This window comes from Molothrus aeneus, chromosome 1 (genome assembly GCF_037042795.1).
Source record: "Molothrus aeneus isolate 106 chromosome 1, BPBGC_Maene_1.0, whole genome shotgun sequence".
Lineage (NCBI taxonomy): Eukaryota > Metazoa > Chordata > Aves > Passeriformes > Icteridae > Molothrus > Molothrus aeneus.
In genome coordinates this window covers 128,967,587-128,989,005 of record NC_089646.1, presented here as the reverse complement: position 1 = coordinate 128,989,005, position 21,419 = coordinate 128,967,587, and the positions used below count along the sequence as shown (strand labels likewise).

At 40.8% G+C, this 21,419-nt stretch overlaps 1 protein-coding gene across 1 annotated transcript in view; it reads right to left on the bottom strand.

Annotated features, from left to right (window-relative positions):
• The window catches only part of UBR5 (ubiquitin protein ligase E3 component n-recognin 5), an 84,850-nt gene extending 64,675 nt beyond the window's left edge, over positions 1 to 20,175 (bottom strand). Inside the window, exons 1-5 of the mRNA XM_066564868.1 lie at positions 20,076 to 20,175; positions 2,675 to 2,719; positions 2,124 to 2,205; positions 1,871 to 1,947; positions 965 to 1,084 (exon numbers count right to left, since the gene is read on the bottom strand). Of these exons, the coding sequence (XP_066420965.1) occupies positions 965 to 1,084; positions 1,871 to 1,947; positions 2,124 to 2,205; positions 2,675 to 2,719; positions 20,076 to 20,137 (386 nt within the window). The 5' untranslated portion in view covers positions 20,138 to 20,175. The remainder of the gene's footprint in view (positions 1 to 964; positions 1,085 to 1,870; positions 1,948 to 2,123; positions 2,206 to 2,674; positions 2,720 to 20,075) is intronic.
• Positions 20,176 to 21,419: the final 1,244 nt, after the last annotated feature.

Below are 21,419 nucleotides of genomic sequence, written 5' to 3'. Positions count from 1 at the left end.
ATGTTTAACACACGGATTTTTAGGTTAAGATGCGTAATGGTTTCAGAAAAAAACTGGGAAGGTTATGGGTTACTCTTCATGCAACTAAGGCCCAAATGAAATTAGTTGATTTGGTAATGAAAAAACAAAAAAATTTCTGGAAAATCATGGAAAATATGATCTGTATGAGTATGATAGAGTATATACTCATAATCACTGTAGTTAGTATACTACATAATCACTGTAGTTCCTTCTTCTTAACAAATCATTCACATGCAGAAACCACGGTTCTTATTACTGTAGTCAGTAACATTAGGAAGCAGCATAGTTAGACATGTCTTACAAAAACACATAACAAAGAGATCACTGTCATTATGGAATGTAAATTACATTTCTATAAAAAGGGACACCATCAATTTTAAAGCTAATGACAAGAAATCTGGATCTATACAGTACATTTTGCATATAGTACAATTTTAAAGGTTCTGAGAAACAACCTTTTCCAAATGTTCCTTTTCCATTACTATGTATAGGACCCTGGCTATCAAAACACCATTTATGACTTGGGGCAAGGGAGTGGAAGGCACAAAACAACGGAGCCCATAATGAAGGTTCTTCCTGCACAAATGCACTCATTTCACTGTATGCTCCTGGCCTATCATGGTTTAAATTGATTGTGTCCCTCTAAAAGCCTGTTTTTCAAAAATCAAGGAACTAAAAAAACATTCAAAAGAAGACAACACAGCCCAAACCAAGTTATTCTTTGCACATATATGAAAAATTCTCTGTACCCTATGTGCTGAAGGGTCACTTAAATGTCTGTTATTTTAACCAAGTCAATCAAGTTTTTTTGTTATACCCTACCTACACAACTGCTGTAGTTATACGTTCCCTTAGACATACTGCATACAATTTATATATGTGTATACACATATACTCAAATATGGAACAAACAGATTGCAGCCTCAATCCTATCAAAACTTACCCAAGGGTGTTGCCTGCCAGTCTGCCCAGAGTTTCAGAACCAGACAGAAACCATGGGGAGTCACTAGTCCTGCCTGGCCTGGATGTCCTTCCTGCCCCTGAGCCACTGCTCAACTTTGAACTGAAAGTAAAAGATGGTAAATCAGTCACAAAACAATCCCAAATGGGTTAAGAACAAAACCTGGAATCCCAGGTTGAAATTCTCAGGGACTTAGTCTGGTAACATACCAGCTTAAGCAACACCCTTGGGGAATATTCCAAACTAATCTAACTGTATATTAAGAAGTACACTGGAAAAAGAAAGTGGAAAGCATGCCTAACAGACCTTACGTACATCAGCAATCCATAATAGCACAGATGCAAATACATATTAAGCTAATTTGTGATTGGAGTTAGCCACTGTGCTAAATTTTCCATTAGTGTATATGTACAAATTGTAATCAGCAGGTGTTCTATCTATAAACCTGAGCCTGAGTATGCTACTTCAATATTAAGTAGTTTAAATTCAAATGTGAACCATTAATTAGTCCTGTTAAGGGGGACTTACCTGGACTAAGGACCACAGATCTAGAAAGTGAGCCTTGCCAGATGGGACTACTTTCAGAGTGGATTCTACATTAAGCTTAACAGTTTAACACAGCTTCTTTCTTAAGGATTATTTTTGGAGTAGCTTGTTTCTTCAAGTTAAAGAGAGTCTGTGAGTCTTTCATAATCACATATACTATTTCTTCCTACACCAGTTTGTCAAGCTAGGCTGTTTGGCTGCACCACCATAACCACTGTGTCTCTACTCAAAGTACCCATTCCAAAATCTACTTTGAAAACAAACAAATAAAAACAAAACCAGAAAAGCAGCCAAGCTGCTTATCGAGTTTAAAAAATATCTTAGAAGTAAAGCATTCCTTACCCATCACTATTCTCAGGTTTACCCAATTCCAATCTGTCTGGTTGAACTGAAAAACCGATCCTGCAGACTCTACCATCCTGTATTTAGAACAAGAAAAGTAAATGTTCAAAACTGAAATGTAAGTCAAGTTTACCAAAAAAATTAAAACACAAGTCTTCAGTTATTGAAGAGTATTAATCAATTTAATATTAGAATACCTAATTTTAACTATACGGTTTCAAGTTTGTTATCCGAGAAGATTTCAGGAACTTACCTCCAGAAGAAATGCAGCGTGATTTGGTCCCACCACACACTGTTTAATAGTGGCCTGTTCCAATACATTCAAAGGCGGGTGGCTGCAAATAAAAAGTGAGAATTTACAGTATTCTAGAACTTTTGAAGTCTGTAAAATAAAAAAAAAGTCAAGCTGTACATGAAAGGAAAAATGTGCAGTGGTGGCTACCACTACAAAAAACTTTCAAAAATGACTAAACATGCATTAATTGAAGCACACAGCACATAAAATCCAGGGAAAATATCTTAAAAGATAATAGTTTTCACTTAATCTGATCAGCAATAAACAACAGGGTTTATACCTCATATTAAGAAGTCATTCTGTAATGAAGATTTTAATAATACAATTTATCATAACTGAGAACCCCTCATTTTCTTCCTGTGTTATCTGAAGCATGTCTGGACTTCAGTATCAGTAGCACTGAGGATTTCTAAGGTTCCATCACCTACTGTAAAATCTTCTGCTTCTTGTTGCTATTAGAAAAATTGTACTTTCCTAAATTATTTACAGCAGCATATGATATGCCTTACCTGTTTAAATTATATTTGTTCAGCTTCTCTGAAACTTCCCTTAATCTGAAACAGAAAGAAACGAAGCTGTTAATTTGATTACATACTCCACAGTCCACAACATCCACTCACCCAGCATACTTATGATGTTATGGGAACAACTTACCACCACATTTATTGAAGTTTAATATAAATGCTACTTGGTGCTGTGAGGCTGTTTTACTTTGGAGTTTAACCCTTGCCACAGAACCAATGTTTGCTTGCCTTTCTGTGTGTTTTGCAAGTCACTATCAAAAACCACTACTCTCACCTTGTTACAACCACTTACAATTTCATGCACAAAATAAACATATAAAGCAATGACCAGGAACTGTAGATATACTTGTATTTCCTTGTATAAGATTGAATACAGTATCCCAGAGGAGAAAGGATTATAATCCTCTAGGAAATCCAAGTATGTGGCACGTGAGAGCCAAAAATATGACAGTATATTCCCCAAAACAGAAAACACAAGGAAATAGATGAACAAAAGTCAACAGCAAAAGGGACAAAAACAAATTCTGACTAACAGAAGAAACAATTCAGAGAAACATCACTATTTATAGGGTTATGTAGAACATTACCTTTACTAAAGTTAGACAATGTTTCCAAAAGCTCAAAATATCAGAGCACAAGAAAGGGCCAACCCATATACCACTCCTGCTTACAGGACACTGCCTCTAAAACCAGAAAGCAATAGAGTAATTTCTAAGGTAACTTCCAATCCACTGAGGAAAGATCCTCTATGGGCAGCAAAGACACTGGAGTACTATCAGGTAAGCATGTCAATTAAAGCTTGGGTCCCTTTCTTCCCAAAGAAGACAAGCAACCTGAAAAATCCTCAAAGAGCTTCCAATTATAGTCAGAGAACTTGCATTTTATCAAGATATAAAACCAAGACTAATTCTGTAAAAATTGTGTAAGGTCTTAAATAAGATAAAAAAATCTCAGCTTTGGTACCATGCTCATCCTAGCATAAATCAGTAACACGTTTCTAAACCTAGCAAAAAAAACAGGCACACCAGCACTGTCTTCCTCTGAATCCATGCCTTAAAATCCTCCATTTTTACTTGCTTAATTTCAGTTTCTACACACAGGCTATGGACATCAGACTTCAGCTACTTCAAACCCTGAGCATGAGAAAGAAAATAGACTAGAGGTCCAAACAGTGAAATCTTAACATTAGCAACAGTGTATAACTCCAAAGTACTTGTCCTAAAGGAAAAAAAAAAAAAAAAGAAAAAAATGTCTAAATCTGTTTGAGAAACCAGGTATTTTATACTGTTAGAAGTAACTTCCAAGCCCAAGAAGAAGGGAGAAGTGAAAAGAAGACAGCAGGATGGAATTGAATGTCTTTAGAATTGCCTTTTGCTAACCAAGCCAAGCTGCCAATATGTAAGTAGGCGATTTCACACTCCCAATTTCCAGCCACAACTACTTCACACAGGCCAAGAGTACATAGGCAGACAAGGTTTCTGTGAAGATAACCCACAAAAGCAAGAGAAAACACAAGCTTCTCATGCAATCTGTGCAAAAGGTAACCCACAAGAGTGAACTACTGTGGGAAACTATGGAATGAACCCCAAGTTGAACAGCATACACTCCTCACCTTATCATTTGGTTTTATACAGCAAGCAGGGATTGCTGTATGATACCTGAGAAGTTAAACATCCCTGAAGTTCTATGTCTTGAGTTTATCACCTAACAATTTCCCACAGGAATCCTGAGCAGTTTCCCATTAACATTTCTCTCCTGGCAAGCATGAGTAATAATTACAGAATAGGAAAACCTACCTTTAAATTCATTGCACTGCCTTCAAGAAAAGCTGATGGCAAAAGAATAGCACTTTATTGGAGATGGTTACTAGACTAGTCTATGAGAAACATTTAAAGCTTCCTTATCTGAGCCTTGGTCACAAGACCAGACCACTACCAAAGAAATCAGCATTAAAATTTGAAAAATATCATCATACTCCTTTTATACCTGTAAAAAATGAAATAATAGGAAAGAAATATGCTCAGAAAGCCAAGACTTGAATAGGCAATGAATCCATGACTAACATCAATCTCAAGAGAGCAGGTCTATCTGCAACAAGCACAGGCCAAAAGAGATCTAATACTGCTGAAAAGAGGCTGTTGTCAATTTTTAACAGGAGGGAACAGAGAAAGCTATAAGCAACAATGCTGAAAGTACTAAACTCTTCTATAGAAAGAAAAATACAAGTAAAAACTATCTAATGCCTCAACCATCTCATATGCAACTGCTGTAACAGCAAAATTATCAAGCACTGCTCATATGCTCCTACAAGTCCATAAGGACTTGAATTTGATGCAGAACACTACTGGAGTTGTTCCTGCTGAGCTGCTGGTAATTTTAATAGATTAAAAGCCATAAAATCCTCATTCCTCCCCTTTTTTGTGCTGGCACCAGCATTCACATGAACACCAATCACAAAACCAAACCAGGAGGAAAACAAGAACAAAGCAGAAAGATGTGTTTGTATACTCTGTATGGAGAGTCTCTCTGTGAAAATAAAAACTTGAAATAATTTCCTGCAGCAATCTAAGCCTTTCTACCTGCACAGTTGCAGGGTATTGTATCACTGACCCTCTGAAGGGAAAAGCTTATTTAAGATCAGGTTAATTTTAATTATACAGTGCAGTAATTTCAACTGATGGTGCTCTGGAGGAAGAGGTAAATGCAGAGATGATTTAGTCAATTCTCACATCAAGGTCATAAGACCTTTCTATGGTAAATGAAATCTCCAATATAAATGCCTTGACAGACTACACTTCAAAAAGGTCTCATTAAAGGCAATTAAACTACTTCAAAGGACGAAGTTAGAAGCAATAAGCATTTTCATCACAAACATTTTTGAAGAAATACACTAGGCTTGGTAACACTTTTAGACAAAAAGTTTAGTGATGATGGCTTCTATCAAGACACACATTCTTTAAATATTATTAGTGAAATTAATCCAAAAACAGTTGTGAGGAAAATAAATTCAGTTTGTCCAAGACAAGGAGGGATTTCTTTTATTTCAAGTTTTGAAGCTCCAATTTCTAGCCTCTAGAAACTAATCAGAATAGAAGAGATCTATGCTCACACTAAGCAACCAAAAAGGCTCTAGGTCAGGACTACACAGCTCAGATTTCTGACATGGCACTTTTATTCATCACAAGACATTACTTTTCTCAAAGAAGATTTCTATTTCCAGACAAGTTCATCTCAGGAGCCATCCTTCCACCATATCTGGTTTTATAAAAGCAAGTTAGGCTCAAAAATGCAAAAGAGTTATAGAGAAACTCAATTTCAAAATACTGAAGGTAAGAGTTGCAGAGGAAGAAAAGGTACTTTTTAAAAAAACCAACCAGATAAACAAAACATAAACCAGCCAAACAAAAACCACACAGGCACACACAGAAAGAACCAAACAAAAAAAAAACCACATCCCAAAACACTAAAACCCCTAAAACCAGCTTGGTACGATGAACAACTTCAAGTAGGGAAATAAATAAGAAATAAAGCTACTTCAGGTCCGGTAGATTTTTTTAAGTGATGTTTAAAACAACTTAATATGTCAATGAAGTCTGTATGCCAACAAACATGGGACTTCCACACCAGCGCAGACAGAAGTACTCAAGTACCACTACAATGCTTTTCCAAGGGAAGTCTAACACTTATACTAATAAAAATAACAAGCAGATAGCCAAGGGGACACACCCATATGACACAATCCATTTAAGCACTGGAGAACAGTATTACATACCTATCAACATTTAAAAGGTAAATACAACCTTAATCCCTGTCCCTGATCCTGAAGTGCTCTGAGCACAGTGAGCCAAAGCCAGGGAAGCCCCTCTGGGGTCAGTTCACAGGATCTGGCCCAGCAGAGCAACTCAGCCTCCAGATCAAGGACCTCTCTCACCTGCCTGTCCTGAATCACATGGAAATGAGCTCCTGTGCCAGTCTATCAGTGTCACAAAAACAGTCTCAAAAATGCAGAAAATGGACACCAATGAAAAGCTTAAGCAAATACATTTGTTTCCTAATCCCATGATAACACTCTGACACTAGATACTGTCATTGATGCAAAGTCACACCCAGCTATCTTCTGTGCCATAATACAGCATAGAAAAAGATCCTCACCCTGACTGCCACCTCAAACATTAGAGAGAGGCTTCCAAGGAGGCAGCCTTCCACAGCTACACCTTTCTACTACTGGAATAAATGAAGATTTAGAGTGCACTTTAAGTCATTCTGGGTAGAAAAGGAGAAGAATCCATAAAATCAAATGCTAAAGTACCACACAAAAGCAGGCAATAAGATTATCTGTAAAAATAAAGTAATGCACATTAAAAAAAAAAAAAAAAAAGAAATCCCAAGCAGAAGTACAAAATGACAGGCTCCAAGGTAACCCATATTGCTCATCAGGGCAGTGGGATAATGTGTTTAGACTATAATACACAGAACACTGAAATGAACTAGATGAACTAGATGACAAAGAAACCCATTGCTCTACTCAGTTAGTACTCAGGGGAACCATGAGTATTTACACTGTGTCCTCTCTACATTTCAAGAATTATAAATTAAGACTATTTGGTTATTATATACTAAATCAAAACCTGCTGCTCAGGAAATCCCCAAGCTGCAAATTCTTAGAAGTTGGAAAAGGATCACTGTATGTTTGCCCTATTCTAACACTGTTCTCCTGTTAATCTAGCACTGGTCTCTGTCAGCAGAAAACAGGAGGAAAATAAGATGGACTTCTTGTCTGACTTGAACAGCTGTTCTTTTATTTCATAGTATCAGCCAACACAGGTTTACAAAACATGGCTCCCAAACTTTATTTCCTGTTTTGCAGGATTGTCAGTTTGGTTGATAAAGGTAGCTCTTATCACTTCATAGTTCCCTCTGGAGCAATGGTAATACATTGTGCTGAACCTGCAGTAGAATGCTAATGGAAAAGACCAAACAATGTCCTGAAAACAGCTTTCTGTCACTGAATAGTCTTCAGCTAGTACAGTGATTGTAGAATAGAAATTCTCTAACAGTAGACCATTACTATTTAATAACAACACTGATATAGACAATAACCTAAGTTGGGTATAAGACAGCCCACAAAAAGGTTAAAGCATGACAGGAAAAATTAGCAAAAATAGAACATGTATTTTAGTTCCAGTTTTAAGGAAAGAAGGCAGGTTTCGTATCACTGTACAGAAGAACAAGGGGAGAGCAGTGTATATTGCCTAGCAAGGCTTACAGCGCTGTGTTCCACAAAATCCTCACAAAGAAGCTGTTGATTGATGCTCAGGCTGGATGAGCAGACAGTGAGGTGAACCAAAAACTGTCTGAACATCTGGGTCCAGAGGGTGGTGATTAGTGTCACCAGGTCTGGCTGGAGGCCAGTGACAAGCTGTGTGCCCCACGGGTCAGTACTGGGTCCAGCCCTGCTCAACACCGTCTTTAACAATGAATGCAGATGATGGGCCAGTGGGTACCCTCAGCCAGTTTGCTGATGGCACCCAACTGCAGGACATCGCTGCCATCCAGAGCACAGCAACCTCATGAGAACCAAGAGGAGGCAAGGCACAAACCCCTGCACCTCAGCAGGAACAACCACATGCCAGAGACTGTCCAGCTGGAAAACAGCATGGCAGAAAAGGACCTGGAAGTCCTGGTGGCCACCAGGTTGAACATGAGCAGGCATGCCCTGAGCAAAGAAGGCAAACAGCATTCTGGCTGCAATAGAGAAAGTACTGCCAGCATGCTGAGGCAGACAGTCCTTCTCTTTATTCAGCACTCACTCATGAGGCCACATTTGGATTTCTGGACTCCCCACTACAAGAGAGACATGAGCATACTGGACAGAGTCTAGCAAAGGGACACGAAAATGATTAAGGGACTAGAGCATCTCTCACAAGAGGAAAGGCTGAGAGAGCTGGGACTTCAGCATGGGGAAGAGAAAGCTCTGGAGGGAATCTTCTCAACATATATGAACACCTAAAGCAAGGGTAGTAAAGGAGACAGAGCCAGGCTCTTTCCAGTGGCACCCAGTGACAGGACCTGAGGCAGCAGACACACACTAAAACACAGGAGGTTCTGTCTGAACATCAGGAAACACCCTCTTTGCTGTGAGGGTGACCAATTACACAGGCTACTCAGGGAGACTGTAGAGTCCCAACCCTTGAGAGTTATTGAAAAGCCACCTGAACACAGTCCTGGGCAACCAGCTGTAAATGGTCTTGCATGGTAATGGGACCAGATGATATTCAGAGGTCCCTTCAACCTCAGCCTTTCTGCAATTGATATTGAGGACTTAATGCTTTCAGGATGTGATCTCTATCTATTTGACTTGAAGGCACAGGAGCAAAAGGAGGGGATTTGCCATTGAAAAGCTGGGAGCTCATGTTTTGCTGCATAGAATCCGTCTATAGTCAGTGACACAGGAAAAAAGTTACACCAATGAGCCAGGAAAGTGTCAGAGAGTTACACATTCCGTAAAAAAATCATAGGTACTTAAATATCCAGCTGGAAGTATTCTGTTTCTTTAGCAGGAACAGCAAGACCAGGGGCAGACACCTGTAGAATTTGTGAAATGCCTCTAACTAGCAATGACTTCTTAAGCTTGGTGACTGGTTCCTCTAGCTCAGAAACTACTTACACCCCTTCATCAGATTTCAGTGACACTAAAAACATCCCCCTCTGAATAAAAAATTAAAAAAAAAAAAGACAGAACCATAACCCCACACCACAGTGTAACAGTGCAGAGGATGACCATAGCCTAGCTCAAGGGGAATACAAAGTCAATCACGCTTTTTAAATAAGCAAATACCCATAAACTATGAAACAGCATGGCCCCTTTTCAGTTAACAATCTGAATACAAACAGGAAGAAATCACAAATGGTATGATCCTGACAGGACTGCCACAGAGGAGTTAACATCATGCCTACATGTTATTTAGTACTTTATCTAGAGGATTTGGTAGTGAAGTCTATAGTGAAGTCTATCTATAGCTACAAGTTGCCTAAATACCTAGTATCATTTCTGGGGGGAAAAAAAGAAAAATACATTACAGGAGAATGAGTCAGATTCAATCTGAGGTCCTTCTATGGCAGTAGATTTCCAAAAGTATAGTTTGCAAATCCAGATAGAAAACTGTTCTCTGGTGCAGAATGCATCAAATCATCATTTTGTGGTCCCACATTCTGTTCAACTGCACAATGTCCTTGCAGCTGTTTTGTTTAACATTTAGCAGACCATTTCTTTAGCCAGAACCCCACAGCTAAACAACTGGATCAACCACCTCAGTTGGGTGAGTTCTGAATCTTAAAACAACTAAGGTTGTAAGCTATTCAACTATCCATCATTTTAGGAAGTATATACTCTTGTGATAATAAAACACGAATAATGGGAATTTAGAACCCCATGGTTCTAAATTCAAGGATACTTGAAAAACGCACACATGATAATAGCATGAGCAGTGTTACTACACTGAACAACAAAAAAATGCTAGCTATCAAAACACAGATAGGAAGCTGTATACTTGTTAAACTAGAATGAGTGAAAATTAAAAGACCCCATTAAGACAAAGAAAAGAAAAAATCCCATTTTTACAGTCAGAACAGTGCTGTAGTGATTCCATTAAAAAATGCTATCAAAATAAAAATCCAGTCACTGAAAATCACAGAACCTCTTTGTGTCCCACTGTGATAAGATTGTTGATGTTCCTTCAGGAGTTCACAACAAGCCACCAGGGAGGCTGTGAATTCACCAGCATACCAGCTTAAGACCTGGAGAGCCAGGTTCCGGTCCCAGCTGAGGCCACTGCGGGAACCCAAATCATCTCTTCACCATTTTCCTTTGCTCTAAGCTTTTGGGAGCTGTGATCATTTTTTATGCAAAGTTGGAAAATGGTCTTTGATTAGAGCATTCAAATGCTATAAAAATATTTTTTAAAGTAAGAACTGTCACATTGTTAAATGCTCAGTGTCTTGACTAGAGAAAAGCAACTGTATGTTTTGTACAAGTGATTTTATTAAAAACAAAGCACAAAGAAGAACTGAATTCTAATTGCTTTGCTATGAAGTCCAACGACCTTATTCTCATTCTGAATTAGTTTTAGCAACAGGGAAAGATCACTTAGTATGTCCAGTCCTTTACTTGCCAATTCCTCCAATTCCAAGCCCTGAAATATCCAACAAACCTCTGATATCACAGTGTTATCGGCACATCATTTTTGCAAACTTGCTAAAAACCACCTTTTAAATACCAGACCTCCTCTTCACTTTGAAGATTGCTTTGTCTTCCACTAAAAACACATCTTCAAAACCTTTCTCTCAGACTGCATCTTTGATTTAGGAATGGACTGAGGCCTGGAATAAAGAGTAGAGAGCATGCACCATGCCAGAAAAACAAGCAGCCAAATCGCTTTGTCTGATGCACAGTACAAGCAAAGTAAGAAACCCCAGCTTCTGAGGTGCACAGCTCATCCCAACACTTTTTTGCACTGCCAAAAAAAGAATTCTTTTTTCCATCGGCCTGTACCCCAGCCATGAAACCCCAGGTGCCTCCCTTGGTGTAACTAACCAGTGTTTTGGTTGCCCTAGAAGAAGCAGCACACTGAGTACCTCCTGCATCACATTTTGCCTAGGGCCATATTATTTCTGGTAACAATCTTGCCAGATACATATTCTGCACCACAAGAGAAAAAAATAAACTTTGGCCATTCCAGCAAAACAGCCTGTTAGTCCCCAGCCTTCCTATGAGGAACAGGGCACTCCTTGCCAGATTACCTCCTGCCTACCCAATCTGCCCCACAATGACAAGATGTAATGATCCATCTCATTCGAAGGTTTAATTAAGTACCTTTAAATTACTGCTCTAGAGACAGACACATTTTGTCAAAGTCAGTAAACTGTGTATACCATGACTTAAAAAAATGAAAAATGAGAGAAGAAAAACTGCTGTTAATAATATACTGTGTTCAAAGCCGAAGAAAAGAGTTCCAACAACCTAACAAAGATCTTCATTAAAGATCAGACAACAATAAGTCAAGCTAAAAAAGTATGAAATAGATTAAAAGCCATAAATTCCCTTCAGAAGAATGTATCTTGATATTTACTAGAGAGAAAAAAATACAGCTCTGACTATTTTTAGGCTGGATAGAGAATAGCAAGAATTTAATACAATAAATGAAAGAATAAATACAGAGACATATTTAAGAAAATTAATTGTGCAAAATGAACAAAAAATTAAAATTATACCATCCTTACTGAAGGAAGTGACAAACTCCAATGGCTTCAAGCAAAAGCAGAGTAAGATGTACATTCAACTTTATTCCCATAGGCAAATACTTATTCTCCAGTTAAGTTTTTGGAAAAATACTGTAACACAAACATTTGTTTATGTAGAGTCAATGTCAGACTCTATGCTGACACCTACCCAGTGAAATTACAATTTTCAGTAGAATCCAGAGATGCCAACCAAGATTCATTTGAGAACTCCCTACCTATATAGAGTTCTGTATCAGAACTCGCTACCTATATAGAGATAATTCATCCCAAGGGTGAAAAAGGTGAGAGGTTGAGGAAACATAACAGATAATAGACAATGAAGCACAATGAAAGATGGTAAGCAAATTTTTAAAATGTTGTTTTATCACAGGTTTGGATTAAAGTAGTCAACTACTACTTCTATAGCACATAGAAAAAAAAAGACAAAATTAGCACCCAGCTAAACTAGAGATGATGGCAAACATGCTGCAGGCAGAAAGTAACACCAGCAAGACCTGGGTACAGAGCAGTTTCTGGGCTATCTTCTAATGAATAGACAAACTACAGCTGCATGGTTATTATCACCCTCAGCTATTTGAGATATTTTGAACTGATTCATCTGACATACAAAAAACACACTCTCTCAAATGTGGATTATTTTTGGGGCTCTTTTTTGCTGAAGACAAATTTCATAAGATTTCAGTAATCTCCAGCAGCCTTGGTAACTTTATCTGCTGCATTACACTACTGCTGCCACAAACTAAACTGGCAGATCTCATGGCTGGCAATAAAACAATGATAGCAAGAAATCCCAACACAGCTAATGTCCAAAATAGTACTAATCATGGAAATGTTTTCAAAGTTTTTATTCTGCACTCTTTCATAAACACTATAATGTAAAAACTAAATCAGAAAGATAGACCAAAATATCTTCAGGCATTTTTTCTGATAAAAGGTAGTAACCAGTTTACTGATGAAAAGCTGTCCAAAACAACCTTACAGAAAATACATGGTTCATCTCCACTATAGATATAACCAATTTGAGAAATCACCTTAACAGCAGCTGGCTTGGGATTACAAAAATCAGCCAGTTAGACAAACTGTAAAATGCTACACTAAAAATCATTTTTAGAACTGCAACAAAATAATCAAGTTGGGATGTTAAATATTCACTGTACCAACATGGACTGCTGCTGTAAAACACACTGCACTTTAAAGTGCAGCAGCTAGGATTTGCTGAAAGACTGGGTGAAGCATATTTAGTATGAGAAATTACCCTGACAATGCTGGGTGTAGCAGAGAGACTTGTGAGATGAAGACGAAATTTCCAAAGACAGCAAATTGAATGGTTACATCACTCCTCACCTGGAACCAAACTCGCAGTTTTAGGTGTAAATGCAGACAACCAGAGTTCCCACCTTAAACCTTTCTGTTTGGGTTTACAGTATGTTTCAACGTGCTCAGAATTGTTGCACTTCATGCCTTTGTATCAGTGAGTATGTGTTCTCTCTCATATAAAACAAAAACATTTTTTAAATTGAAGCAAAATACTAATTTCCCTACAGGGGAAGGGTAAGAGAAAAGAAAGCAATGTTGGTGACCTGCATTTTTTAAGCACAGAAAGACTTTTAGAAATAGAGCACAGAGTTTATTGTCAAAATAGTTCTATGCCAGAAAGAGCAAATAAGATCTGAAGTTTGGATAATTATTCCTGTAATGGAGTAACTAATGCTGTGTCATCTTCACTTAAACTGTCAAGCTTAAGGGTTTGGACAAAATACATGTGTGCGCTGTGAAAATTAGGTTTGTGCTTTTATTTCAAAATCTTTTTTCTCCAAATTGTTCCTCCCAATTTAAAATCCTCTAACTACTGCAACCAGGCCTTGTCTTCACCTTTTCTCTGGGGCACATACAGATGCCAACTGCTGCAGTCTCCTATGTGGAGTTGTTGCTAAGAACCAAATCCTTAGTGGACTTCAATGAACTTAAGGTTAAAAAAAAATCTGTACAACTGAAAAGCACAAGTAGCTTTTCTGTGCATTTTTTTTCCTGCATAAATGGCTGTTGGTGCAAAGAAAGCCAAAATAGCAGCTTTTACACTAAGCATCTTGCAAAAGTAACTGCAAATTAGATTGCTGCTAGTGTAATCACTAAAACAAAATACCTTGAACCCCCTTCTCTTCTTCACGTAAGTTTCAAATACATAATATCACCTATTTAAGTCACAAATTTTTAACTGTGCCAGGAATGTGAAAAGGCAGCTACAATACCTTGCAGTTTGCCAAGCTTAGGTACATCCTTGGTTGTTTTTCCTCAAGTGTCAAGTCATTTTTCATGTAAGTATAATTGTGTACTGAACAGTTATCCACTTCAGATAGTTTAAGAAAGAAAGTGTCATACCCTTCATGTTTATTTTTTGATTGAATCAAAAATGTGACAAAGATCATACATGGCAATCAGAATATTTCATAAATACTATACCAAAAATTACCTCAAATATATGTCATTGTTTATAGTTTTTAACTTTTACAAATATTTAGTGCATAAATGTTGTTGACTTAAAATGTTGTTCTCTGACAGCTTTGACTTGCAGTGCCAACCTTAAAATACAGCTACTAATATCTTAGTCAATTAGTCCTACTTTATTATTGGTCCAACAAATACACTCAAACCTTACATATCCGATTTGAGAAGGAAAAAGAAAGCAACATTCGTGCCCCAATTACTATTTTACCAAATTCCTTGTGACAGGTCACAACTACTCTCAGCCCAGATCACATTCACAGTACAGTTTCACATTACAGTAGCCAAAATAAACTTGCTGCTTTCAAAATGGAAGGAACTCAACCCTGCTTCCTCTTTCCCGTTCTTCACTACCAACTCTCCCTCCCGCAGCACTTCTCAGAATATTCTGATGTGCACCCAACAAGGAGATAAACCAGTTCAACTTCTTAATGCACTAAACTATCTTCACTTTACCAGGGCTATCTTTATATCATTTTAGCAACTGAAGTCGGTTTCCTATGGGATCAGAAACTTACAGTTAGTGCAATGTAAGAGGCAGGGAAAACAAACCTCCGCCTTCAGAAGAGAGCAATTACTTTGACTTACAACATCTCAGGAAAGTTTCAGCAAGAACATTCACAGACAATTACACATGTACTCTCTAAAAAGCAGCATCTGGGGTGTAGCACGCAGCTGCAATCACAAGAGGACCCTGGCAGAGCAAAGTCCAAAAAGGCCTAGAATACTGGCCTATGTAAAACTAACCTTCCACATTCAACCAGACATGAAATAACACTGTACATTCTGATGTTTAACCTCCCAAATTATTGTTCTTAAGTAACAATACTAAGCAAGATCAAATCTTAATGCACTGCTGCACATATTAATCTTGTAACAGTCTATAGTACCAGAGTGGTGGTGCAAATCTTTTGGGACAGCCAAACCATTTGATATTTTAAAAAGTGTTTCCATCTAAGAGTCTGATGATAATAATAATGTCATGACAGTCATACCGTTCCCTTCTTCTCTTCTGAAAGAGCACAATCTAAATTTGGCTATGCTTTCAAGAAATTAATCCTAAAACCAAGTTCAACACTTTGCCTGTTACTAAAGTTCATCAAGCAGCTATAACTCAGGGAATTCAAATAATACATCAGTTATGGCTTCCCAGTAATTAAACCACCTATTCCTGTTTGAGGTGGGCAATCTGCACTTTTGCTAAGTAGCTTAGGAAGAGTTTAAAGCACACCAAAGTAAATCACTTAAGATAAAAGAAGTACTGTATTATCTGCACAAAACTTGCAGATTCTCTATTTAAGAACACATCTGTCAATCCTTTCTTTTCTCCAACTCGGGGCAGCAATGCAGATCACACATAAGTACCAGCAGAGAAGTTTGTGCTCAGGCTGCCTTCCTCTGCACAAGAGGACAGGTACTCCCCCAGACGTAGCAGAGGGGGTGTTCAGGTCGTGCAGTATCACTTGAACAGGAACACTTTCATTATCAGGAGCTCTCTCTCCCTCCCTGCGCAGGGCTGCTGCACACGTGTGGGGCCAAGACACCAGCTCCACATCCCTGCTGGCTCCCTGCACAGCCACACCACACCCTACGCCAGCTCCTTCCAGCAACATCTGCTTGAGATTTTTAACAGATTTGCTCATCAGTAAATGCAAGGGGGGGTGGCGTTTCCCAGAGCAGCAGCCACAAGTCCACAGATCACTTGCACAGTACCTTAAATTGATGTGCAGATTAAAAAGGTATGTTCTTGCTAGCTATTTTTTCCACATAAATTCAGAGAGTGCAAACAATGCAGGCAATGCAAAGTACACAAATTTTCAGTTCAGGCACGGCCTAAAGTAAGTAACATTCAAATAACAGAGACAGGCACTGAATGTATTATTAAGGGAAAACAAAGTCATGTAAAGAACGAGATCATCCTTTCTTCCCCCAAAGATGACTCTACATACAGACTCACTGAAGCTTCAAATTAACTTTTCTCAGGTGTGCTACTGGTTTCAAAGATGTCACTGCCAGAAACTTACTACATGACACTTCTAAACCCTCATATTCAGAATACCCTCTGTTTAACCAAATTCATTACATCTCATCTTCAGGAAAGACCACATTAACATTGTGTCAATGACCACTTCAAAAATTACATCTTACTCTATGCTAAGACTTAAATGGTGTAGCTGACAAGAATTTTCTTAGTACAAGGTAAAAACAAAGTCAAAGCTTTGAGATAAATCCTGTCTGTGAAGGTTTGTTCATGTAAGGAAAGCCTTTCTGTAAGGTGAAAGACTCCCCTTCTCCTTCCCAGAGCAGGAAGTTAAACTGCTCCTGTGAGGTTTCATAACAGCCAAGAAAAGGCTATTTGTCATGGTTACACCCACTTCCTCACCCAATATAAAATTAAGAAATATATTAAGAATTTACTCAGATTAACTTATCTATGAATCTGTGTCAAACTTCCTCCACAAAGCACAAAGTCTCCAACCCCAAAAGACGTGGATAATTGACAAAATATACCCAACACCCATTGCAACAGAAGCTGGACACCTCTTTTTCAAATACTAAAGCCATTAATTATTTACATCCCACATACCCTATGGAGTTGTTTCTCAAACTGCAGGCCATACTGAATTTTTCTCCCATTAAACTCCTCATATTCAGTTTGCATGGTTTGCATTCACAACAAATGGCTTGAGGAAAAAATTCCAAGTTACCTGTCCTCCTTAATAAACTTACTAGAAAAACCTTAATTACCTCAGTTCATCCTAAACAAAAGCTTAGCCTCCCTATCCATTTCAAAAGATGAATCCTGATACAACAACAAAATTAAGTATGACCTTGTCCTCTGTGAACTCTCTTCAGTGTCACAGCTCCCAGACACGAGTGAAGAAGTCAACACTGTTTCAGCTTATTCAAGAGAGGACTAATAATTACCATCAAGGTGCAATATTAACCTACATTTTCAAAAACACTAGGTAAGAAGTATTTTCAGATGATGAGCAGATGTGCTCAGGAGTCCTCTGATTATTTGTGGCTCTACAGCTACTTTCTCCTCTTTTCTTTGAAGTGTTTTGCTATTCTCACAGTTGCTGCATGAATAAGTGTGATAACAAATTACACAGAAAACCTAATAAGAACTGTAGAACAGAATGACAGAAAATGCACCACACCAAACTGGAAAAAACTACTTCCTCACATTTTTTCAACTACTTAAGAGCAGAGCAACACTTCAGAAGAAGGATGGTTTCCAAAAACTACTGCCTTCACACATCTACACTGGTTATTAAGCATAATGTATCAAATGCTTAATTACAAAATTCAACAGTGTCCTGTATCCTGAACACACAGGACTGCAGCGATAAATGCCTTGGGTTTTAAGTGATTACTCCTCAGGAGCAGAACACAAATCCATTACTGAAAGCATACAATGCAGAAATATGATCCCAAAATCTGATTTTGAGAAACAACTATCATTCAGAATACAGACAGAAAAAAACCCTGACTGATCACTGGCTGCAGCACAGACTCAAAAAAGCCTATAAAGTGAGAGAGAAAAGAACCATCACAGAGACACGAGATGTTCCAAGATCCCAACTTCTAGGTGTATGAGAATTTATTAAGCTATCTAGATCTTGATCAACACTGATAGAATAGTAATAAGCAGCAATGCTACTGATAAAATTGAACTGGCATTTCCAGCACATATGTGTGTGCCTCAACCCTATTTATGAATCATTCTGATTTCACTGCATTACAAGTTCTGATACACAGCGACTGCACTTGTAGTAAAATTACATTTATGAAGTCGAAATTTCTGACTTGCAGCTCAGATCAAGGAGTCACTTGCTTTTTCAGAACAGTCACTACTTAACAGCACTGCTGCACTCTCTCCATATATCAATTACCACCCATTTTGAAGCTTCCTGTATCAAAAAGTAGGTGTAAGAGCTGCTGCTGTGGTAAGAAGGAAAAAAAAATTTAAAAAACAAGAAAGCATTATGAAGACTGAAAGGAACTGGTATTTTATATAAATATGTCAACAGAAGAGGTAGCATTAAAGAAAAAACAGATGAGCTCTCTCACTTGGAGCAAAGTGTGATAATTACATGCTAAATATTTTCTAAGGGCCTATCAACATAAAAAGAAAAAAAAAAAGAAAACCCACTGGGGTCCTTTCAAGTTCAAAGGCCTAGATCTTACTCCAAACCAAAAGAGTGCAAGCAATAAGTCCTAGTACAGCATCATCTCTCAGTTTGTCACTCTAAAGGAAGATGGTCTATGCCAAATTTGAATGCAGTACCTATGGAGAAAGCAAATCGGTTCTGTAGGAATGGCTAGGCCTCCTAGGAAGTAGGATTCTGTAAAATGCATTATCAGGCTCTGGGAAAAAAGTACAGTCCACACTAACACACTTCAGATTTTAGATCTGTTTTATCTTTTCCCTGTGTAAACATACAGACTATGTAGCTAGGCAGAATTTCTGTCTTTAAAACTACCTCTTTTCCTCACTGTACACACTCAACCTCACCTGCTCTAAGAGGCATCTCAGCAAAGACTGCTCTAGGAAGAGTGACCTAACTACAAACAACTGTGAAGCGACCTGGACCCTGACCTACTGGTAGTATCAAAACCAGAAGAGTATAACCAAGAGCTCATGCTTTTTAAGACTTAAAAATACTTAAATATTGTTCAGAATCATTAAATAACATTTATCTGTAGTGTAAAAACACCTTAGGTTTCTATCCAGTGATGATTAAACACCACGATTTATTCACACATAAATTTGTGAGAAATTAAAGATTAAGTTTTTAAGAATTCCTGTATTAAAGCGCAGAGGTAAAATTTGCAAGCTATTACACATACCATTAGCAATTGCTATAGAAGAAATATTTGACAGCCACATAGATCTGTCAAATAAACGTCAAGCAGTGAAGAAAATTTGGTTCATGGATTCATTTCTCTCAAAGCACTCCAGTTTCTCCCCAGCCTGCAATTTCTCTCCCCCAATTCTACATAAAGTTAGCTGCGTGGTTTCCAGGCTGGCAGCTGTCATCCCCATCTCAGCCAAACCGCACACCACCAGTGATTCGGAGACCGGGCCTCCTTTTGTATCGAACACCCGGTGCGTGAGCAGGGGAAGGCAGCGCACACCGGCGCTGCGTGTGACAGCGCTGCCGCCTTTATCGCCGCTCCCGTCATTCTCTCTCACACACCGCGATCCCCCATCCGCATTGTCTGCCTCGCTCCATCCCTCATTAATATGGACACGTTCTCGCTCCTCCGCCAGGGATCCCCGAGAACCCGCTCCCTCGGCCAGGGAACCCCCTTCCTCGGCCGGACGCCGGGATTTCCCTAGCCGGCCGGAGCCCCCCGCCGGGCCCGCGGCGAAAGCGGCGGCCCCCCAGCCCCGCGCGGGGCGAAGCCGGCGGCGGCGGGGGCCGGGAGAGGCCGCTCGGAGCGGGACGCGCCGGGACCCGGCGGGACCGCGGCCCGGCGGTGGGGGGGGGGGGGGGGGGGGTCGGGCCGGCCCCGCTGTCCCGGGGCCCCTCCCCTCGCCCCCAGGGGGCCCCTCCCCTCCGCCCCCCCTCACCGGTCGTTGAGCTGGTCCTCGGTGCCCGGCAGCGGGTGCACCACGAAGTGGATCGAGGTCATGTTCCGCGCCGGTGCCCCCCCCGGCGGCAGCGGGAGGCGGGCGGGCGGGGGCCGGGCACACAATGGGGGCGGCGGGGGAGGGGGCTCTCAGCCTCCGTCCCTCCCCCGGGGTGGTTCGGGGCCGCCCGGCGGAGTCTAGGGCTCTCGGCGGCCGCGGCGCTGCGGGCGCGGGGCGGGGCGGAACGGCCGCAACGGCGCCGCTCGGAGCTGGGCCCGCGCCGCGCTCACGCACGCGCCGCCATCTTGGCTTCCAGCGGGCCCTTCTCCCTCCCCCCTCCCCCGCCCTCCGTGCGCCGCGACGGGGAAGGGGCGGGGCTCGACCGGCGCGCGCGGCGGCGCGCGTGCAAGCCTCGTGCTGACTGGCGCGCGCGGCTCCCTCCCCTGCCACTAAGCGCGCCGCCGATTGGCCCGGTGCGTCGCCCTCGCGGCGGGCCGCGATGACGTCATTGCGCAAGAGGGACGTAAAGCACCACGTGCCTTCCCCGCCCCCCCCCCCCCCCGCGCTCTCTTCCCCCCCCTCCCCGCCCAGAGCGACTCCCCGGCGGGCGGCGCGCGCGGCTTCCCCTGAGGCGCGGGGCGGGAGCGGAGCCGGAGCCGCTTCCTCAGGGCCCGAGCGGCCCCGGGGAGGAAGCGAGGGCGAGGGCGTGTGGGGCCGCGCTGTGCCGGTCCCAGGGGTGCCCTGTGGGGGGCACAGGGATTTGCCCCGATGCCCTCAGGTGTTTCAAACCCAGTGCCCGTCGGCACCCACTCTCCGCGGCCGCTGCTGGTACTGTCCTTTCCAATTGCGTTTCTTGTTGCGTTTCTAGCCAGCCTTCCCTGCAGCAGCTGGAGTTTTTTACCGTTTTTCAGGGAGGTTCCCAGAATCATTAGGGTTGGAAGGGACCTCTGGAGATGATCCAGTCCAGCCCCTCTACCAAGGCAGGGTCATCTGGAGCAGGTGACACAGGAACGTGGCCAGGTGGGTTTGGAATGTCTCCATAGAGGGAGGGACATCCCTGGGCAGCCCGTTCCATTGCTCTGCCACTCTGCCTAAGGCAGCTCTACCTTACATTGAGGTGGGACTTGTTTCTCACTTGTATTTCTGGCCTTTAGTCCTCGTCCTGTCGCTAGGCACCAGCAAAAGGAGTCTGGCACCATCCTCTTGACACATTCCTTTAAGATATAAATATCTTTGATGCGGTCCCTCTTCAGTCTTCTCTAGGCTAACCAGTGGGTTGGTGGTATATAAGAATAAAAAGAGCTACCACGCTGTGAAACTCCCGGTGCCTCTGGCCTTGCATGC